The following is a 7,995-nucleotide window of genomic DNA, read 5'->3' as shown; positions in this document are numbered from 1 at the left end:
GTGTGGAACAAAACCCTCACAGCCAGATTGCCAGAGATTTTCCAGAAATCCTGGTTGTAAATATTCCCAAAAACAGCAGCAAATCCAGAACCCTCCAATCAGGATTTCTGGAAAACCTGAGAATTTGGGGAATGTTCCTGGAATTGTTACATCCTTTAGCTGCCCCGTGCTGTAGAAGCAGGAAGTGAGTGTAAATCCTGTGTGCTGTAGGATAAACCTGCCTGGGCGGAAGCGGCGTGAGCGTGTGAAGGAGCTGGAGAGGGAACGTGCATCCCCCAGGGAGAGCTTTGTAGAGGTAGACGTAGAGACAGCCAGCGAGGCCTCCTCAGAACAGGACTACAGCTATGAGTTCGCCCAGACGGAGGTCATGATGAAGACCCTGGGAAACAACGGTATGTATGATGACTTCTGGAACGCCCACATTACAATCACTTTGCTAAACTAGGTTTTTCAGAAATCCTGTTTGAAAGATTCACAGATTTCCTGCTTATTCCCTCCTGATTCCGGTAATCTTCCAACCGAGATTTCTAGAAAACGCAGGATTTTTGGGGAAGTACCTGGAATTTTGCAACACTATATTGAACGATATACAGTGTTGTGTTCGCACTGCTGGTATGAACTGCCTCAGTCCCTGAAAGAGCTCCACACACACCACACCACTACACTACACACACCACTACACTACACACACCACTACACTACACACACCACTACACTACACACACCACTACAATACACACACCACTACACACACCACTACACTACACACACCACTACACACACACACACCACTACACTACACTACACACACCACTACACTACACACACCACTACACTACACACACCACTACACTACACACACCACCACACTACACACACCACCACACTACACACAACACTACACTACACACACCACTACACTACACACACCACTACACTACACACACCACTACACTACACACACCACCACACTACACACACCACTACACTACACACACCACTACACTACACACACCACCACACTACACACACCACTACACTACACACACCACTACACTACACTACACACACCACCACACTACACACACCACTACACACACCACTACACTACACACATCACTATACTAAACACACACCACTACACACACACCACTACACAACACACTTCACTATACTAAACACACACCACTACACTACACACACCACTACACAACACACATCACTATACTAAACACACCACCACACACACACACAACTACACTACACACACTACTACACTAAACACACACCACTACACACACACACAACTACACTACACACATTACTATACTAAACACACACAACTACACTACACACACCACTACACTACACACACACACAACTACACTACACACATTACTATACTAAACACACACCACTACACTACAAACACCACTACACTACACACACCACCACACACACACACAACTACACACACACACACAACTACAATACACACACCACTACATAACACACATCACTATACTAAACACACACCACCACACACACCACTACACTACACACACCACTACACAACACACATCACTATACTAAACACACACCACTACACACACACATCTACACTACACACACCACTACACACACACATCACACTACACACACCACTACACTACACACATCACTATACTAAACACACACCACTACACAACACAAATCACTATACTAAACACACACAACTACAATACACACACCACTACACTACACACACACACACCACTACACTACACAACACACATCACTATACTAAACACACACCACTACACACACACACAACTACACTACATACACCACTACACTACACACACACACCAGTACATGCACCACTATACTAAACACACCGCTACACAACACAAACCACTACACACACACACCACTACACACACACACACCACTACACACATACACCACTACACTACACATACCACTACATACATACACCACTACACACACCACTACACTACACCCATCACTACACTACACTACACACACACACACACACACCACTACACTACACACACACACCACTACACTACACACACACACACCACTACACACACACACCACTACACTACACACACACACACCACTACACACACACCACTATACTACCACTACACTACACACATCACTACACACACACACGCCACTACACTACACACATCACTACACACACACACCACTACACTACACACATCACTACACACACACACCACACCACTACACTACACACATCACTACACACACAAACACCACACCACTACACACACACACCACTACACTACACACACACACCACTACACTACACACACCACTACACTCACACCTAGTACAGACCATCTGGTACAGACCATCTGATACAGACCATCTGGTACAGACCATCTGGTACAGACCATCTGGTACAGACCATCTGATATGGTACAGACCATCTGATACAGACCATCTTTAGAGAAGCAGTATGTTTTAACAGTACGGTATCTCTCCTATAGATCCCATGCAGAACGTGGTCCAGGTGTTAGAGAAGCAGTATGTTTTAACAGTACGGTATCTCTCCTATAGATCCCATGCAGAACGTGGTCCAGGTGTTAGAGAAGCAGTATGTTTTAACAGTACGGTATCTCTCCTATAGATCCCATGCAGAACGTGGTCCAGGTGTTAGAGAAGCAGTATGTTTTAACAGTACGGTATCTCTCCTATAGATCCCATGCAGAACGTGGTCCAGGTGTTAGAGAAGCAGTATGTTTTAACAGTACGGTATCTCTCCTATAGATCCCATGCAGAACGTGGTCCAGGTGTTAGAGAAGCAGTATGTTTTAACAGTACGGTATCTCTCCTATAGATCCCATGCAGAACGTGGTCCAGGTGTTAGAGAAGCAGTATGTTTTAACAGTACGGTATCTCTCCTATAGATCCCATGCAGAACGTGGTCCAGGTGTTAGAGAAGCAGTATGTTTTAACAGTACGGTATCTCTCCTATAGATCCCATGCAGAACGTGGTCCAGGTGTTAGAGAAGCAGTATGTTTTAACAGTACGGTATCTCTCCTATAGATCCCATGCAGAACGTGGTCCAGGTGTTAGAGAAGCAGTATGTTTTAACAGTACGGTATCTCTCCTATAGATCCCATGCAGAACGTGGGTCCAGGTGTTAGAGAAGCAGTATGTTTTAACAGTACGGTATCTCTCCTATAGATCCCATGCAGAACGTGGTCCAGGTGTTAGAGAAGCAGTATGTTTTAACAGTACGGTATCTCTCCTATAGATCCCATGCAGAACGTGGTCCAGCTGTTAGAGAAGCAGTATGTTTTAACAGTACGGTATCTCTCCTATAGATCCCATGCAGAACGTGGTCCAGGTGTTAGAGAAGCAGTATGTTTTAACAGTACGGTATCTCTCCTATAGATCCCATGCAGAACGTGGTCCAGGTGTTAGAGAAGCAGTATGTTTTAACAGTACGGTATCTCTCCTATAGATCCCATGCAGAACGTGGTCCAGGTGTTAGAGAAGCAGTATGTTTTAACAGTACGGTATCTCTCCTATAGATCCCATGCAGAACGTGGTCCAGCTGTTAGAGAAGCAGTATGTTTTAACAGTACGGTATCTCTCCTATAGATCCCATGCAGAACGTGGTCCAGGTGTTAGAGAAGCAGTATGTTTTAACAGTACGGTATCTCTCCTATAGATCCCATGCAGAACGTGGTCCAGGTGTTAGAGAAGCAGTATGTTTTAACAGTACGGTATCTCTCCTATAGATCCCATGCAGAACGTGGTCCAGGTGTTAGAGAAGCAGTATGTTTTAACCTGTTGAGGATCTTATCCCGATCTTATCCCGGTATTGGGATTCATTGTCATGTGACCATGGCGGGGAATTCAAAACTGCAAGAGTAATCATTTCAAAAAATCTAATAATCAACTATTTTCCTCCATTTGAAAGATATATCTCCTAAATCTAACCACGCTGTCCGATTTTCAGAGGCATTACGGAGAATGCATAAAGTTAGGTTATAGCTGCGTGTAATGTTTAGCCAATTCAAAGAAGGGCATCAACAGACAGAAAACTAGCTAGAATTATGCACTTACCTTTGACAATCTGCATCAGATGACACTCATAGGACATTATGTTATACAATACATGCATTTTTAGTTCCATCAAGTTCATATTTATATCCAAAAACAGCATTTACAGTCGCGGTGAAATTCAGAATTTTTTTCGGCTCGAATGCACCCAGTGAATCCAGCATTACAAATCACGGAATTACTATTCGAAAACATTGGTAAATTATAATATTGTCATTCAAAGAATAATATATTAGCATCTCGTAATTGCTACCGAAGGGCCAGATCTCAAAATAACTTTACTGGGAAATCACATTTTGTATAAACTGGGTACTATGCTAACAACAATAAGCTATATGCTAAGCTAAGCTAAGCTATACCGTTAGCATTAGCATCATCTAATATCGATAATAACATTCTAAATATCCCCTTACCTTTGATTATCTCCATCAGAAGGCGCTGCCAGAGATCCCAGGTCCAGAACAAATGTGGTTTCTTTTGACAAAGTTCATAATTTATGTCCAAATAGTTAGCGTTCAGTAGGCTCCCACAAAATGAGGTGGGCAGTGTAAAGTCACGTCGAAAAACTAAAGAAAACCTAGTAAATAATCTATTTACGTTTGTTTAAACATGTCAAACGTTGTTTAGCACTAATCTTTTGTTCCATTTTTAACGTGAAACATCAGTAAACATCAGTAATATTTTCACACAACCTATCAAGTGTCTAGAATAAACGATAATGACAAAGGCACTCTTCTCAGATTCATGCGCAGGCGCAAAAAATGAAGTGATGACGTGTCAACTTGTAAGCTTTCTAATTCGGTGTGTATTTATCACAGATGCTTCAAACAACTTTCTAAAGATCGTTGACATCTAGTGGAAGCAGTAGGAGTTGCGAACTGAATCCTTTCTCACTGTGGTATCTTTAAAACAATGACACTAAATAGTACAGCCACAAAAGTCTCATTTTTTTTAATCTATTTTTCTCAGGTTTTTGCCTGCAATATGAGTTTTGTTATACTTACAGACACCATTCAAACTGTTTTAGAAAATTCAGAGTGTTTTCTATCCGAATGTGTTAATAATATGCATATCCTAGCTTCTGAGTTGGTGTAGGAGGCAGTTAAAAATGGGCACATATTTTTTTTCAAAATTCTCAATACTGCCCCCGTGGCCCGTAGAGGTTAACAGTACGGTATCTCTCCTATAGATCCCATGCAGAACGTGGTCCAGGTGTTAGAGAAGCAGTATGTTTTAACAGTACGGTATCTCTCCTATAGATCCCATGCAGAACGTGGTCCAGGTGTTAGAGAAGCAGTATGTTTTAACAGTACGGTATCTCTCCTATAGATCCCATGCAGAACGTGGTCCAGGTGTTAGAGAAGCAGTATGTTTTAACAGTACGGTATCTCTCCTATAGATCCCATGCAGAACGTGGTCCAGGTGTTAGAGAAGCAGTATGTTTTAACAGTACGGTATCTCTCCTATAGATCCCATGCAGAACGTGGTCCAGGTGTTAGAGAAGCAGTATGTTTTAACAGTACGGTATCTCTCCTATAGATCCCATGCAGAACGTGGTCCAGGTGTTAGAGAAGCAGTATGTTTTAACAGTACGGTATCTCTCCTATAGATCCCATGCAGAACGTGGTCCAGGTGTTAGAGAAGCAGTATGTTTTAACAGTACGGTATCTCTCCTATAGATCCCATGCAGAACGTGGTCCAGGTGTTAGAGAAGCAGTATGTTTTAACAGTACGGTATCTCTCCTATAGATCCCATGCAGAACGTGGTCCAGGTGTTAGAGAAGCAGTATGTTTTAACAGTACGGTATCTCTCCTATAGATCCCATGCAGAACGTGGTCCAGGTGTTAGAGAAAAAGTATGTTTTAACAGTACGGTATCTCTCCTATAGATCCCATGCAGAACGTGGTCCAGGTGTTAGAGAAGCAGTATGTTTTAACAGTACGGTATCTCTCCTATAGATCCCATGCAGAACGTGGTCCAGGTGTTAGAGAAGCAGTATGTTTTAACAGTACGGTATCTCTCCTATAGATCCCATGCAGAACGTGGTCCAGGTGTTAGAGAAGCAGTATGTTTTAACAGTACGGTATCTCTCCTATAGATCCCATGCAGAACGTGGTCCAGGTGTTAGAGAAGCAGTATGTTTTAACAGTACGGTATCTCTCCTATAGATCCCATGCAGAACGTGGTCCAGGTGTTAGAGAAGCAGTATGTTTTAACAGTACGGTATCTCTCCTATAGATCCCATGCAGAACGTGGTCCAGGTGTTAGAGAAGCAGTATGTTTTAACAGTACGGTATCTCTCCTATAGATCCCATGCAGAACGTGGTCCAGGTGTTAGAGAAGCAGTATGTTTTAACAGTACGGTATCTCTCCTATAGATCCCATGCAGAACGTGGTCCAGGTGTTAGAGAAGCAGTATGTTTTAACAGTACGGTATCTCTCCTATAGATCCCATGCAGAACGTGGTCCAGGTGTTAGAGAAGCAGTATGTTTTAACAGTACGGTATCTCTCCTATAGATCCCATGCAGAACGTGGTCCAGGTGTTAGAGAAGCAGTATGTTTTAACAGTACGGTATCTCTCCTATAGATCCCATGCAGAACGTGGTCCAGGTGTTAGAGAAGCAGTATGTTTTAACAGTACGGTATCTCTCCTATAGATCCCATGCAGAACGTGGTCCAGGTGTTAGAGAAGCAGTATGTTTTAACAGTACGGTATCTCTCCTATAGATCCCATGCAGAACGTGGTCCAGGTGTTAGAGAAGCAGTATGTTTTAACAGTACGGTATCTCTCCTATAGATCCCATGCAGAACGTGGTCCAGGTGTTAGAGAAGCAGTATGTTTTAACAGTACGGTATCTCTCCTATAGATCCCATGCAGAACGTGGTCCAGGTGTTAGAGAAGCAGTATGTTTTAACAGTACGGTATCTCTCCTATAGATCCCGTGCAGAACGTGGTCCAGGTGTTAGAGAAGCAGTATGTTTTAACAGTACGGTATCTCTCCTATAGATCCCATGCAGAACGTGGTCCAGGTGTTAAAGCAGTATGTTTTAACAGTACGGTATCTCTCTTATAGATCCCATGCAGAACGTGGTCCAGGTGTTAGAGAAGCAGTATGTTTTAACAGTACGGTATCTCTCCTATAGATCCCATGCAGAACGTGGTCCAGGTGTTAGAGAAGCAGTATGTTTTAACAGTACGGTATCTCTCCTATAGATCCCATGCAGAACGTGGTCCAGGTGTTAGAGAAGCAGTATGTTTTAACAGTACGGTATCTCTCCTATAGATCCCATGCAGAACGTGGTCCAGGTGTTAGAGAAGCAGTATGTTTTAACAGTACGGTATCTCTCCTATAGATCCCATGCAGAACGTGGTCCAGGTGTTAGAGAAGCAGTATGTTTTAACAGTACGGTATCTCTCCTATAGATCCCATGCAGAACGTGGTCCAGGTGTTAGAGAAGCAGTATGTTTTAACAGTACGGTATCTCTCCTATAGATCCCATGCAGAACGTGGTCCAGGTGTTAGAGAAGCAGTATGTTTTAACAGTACGGTATCTCTCCTATAGATCCCATGCAGAACGTGGTCCAGGTGTTAGAGAAGCAGTATGTTTTAACAGTACGGTATCTCTCCTATAGATCCCATGCAGAACGTGGTCCAGGTGTTAGAGAAGCAGTATGTTTTAACAGTACGGTATCTCTCCTATAGATCCCATGCAGAACGTGGTCCAGGTGTTAGAGAAGCAGTATGTTTTAACAGTACGGTATCTCTCCTATAGATCCCATGCAGAACGTGGTCCAGGTGTTAGAGAAGCAGTATGTTTTAACAGTACGGTATCTCTCCTATAGATCCCATGCAGAACGTG

General features: G+C 43.1%; 1 protein-coding gene across 1 annotated transcript in view; it reads left to right on the top strand.

The window, feature by feature from the left end:
- Nucleotides 1-210: 210 nt before the first annotated feature.
- The window catches only part of LOC115187803 (kinesin-like protein KIF13A), a gene marked incomplete at its 5' end in the record, with an annotated part of 72,257 nt that continues 64,472 nt past the window's right edge, over nt 211-7,995 (top strand). The window contains 1 exon segment of the mRNA XM_029746848.1: nt 211-392. Within this exon segment, the coding sequence (XP_029602708.1) occupies nt 368-392 (25 nt within the window).

This window comes from Salmo trutta, unplaced genomic scaffold (assembly GCF_901001165.1).
Source record: "Salmo trutta unplaced genomic scaffold, fSalTru1.1, whole genome shotgun sequence".
NCBI lineage: Eukaryota > Metazoa > Chordata > Actinopteri > Salmoniformes > Salmonidae > Salmo > Salmo trutta.
The sequence above is the reverse complement of the archived record's forward strand: the minus strand, read 5'-3'. Positions and strand labels throughout refer to the sequence as shown.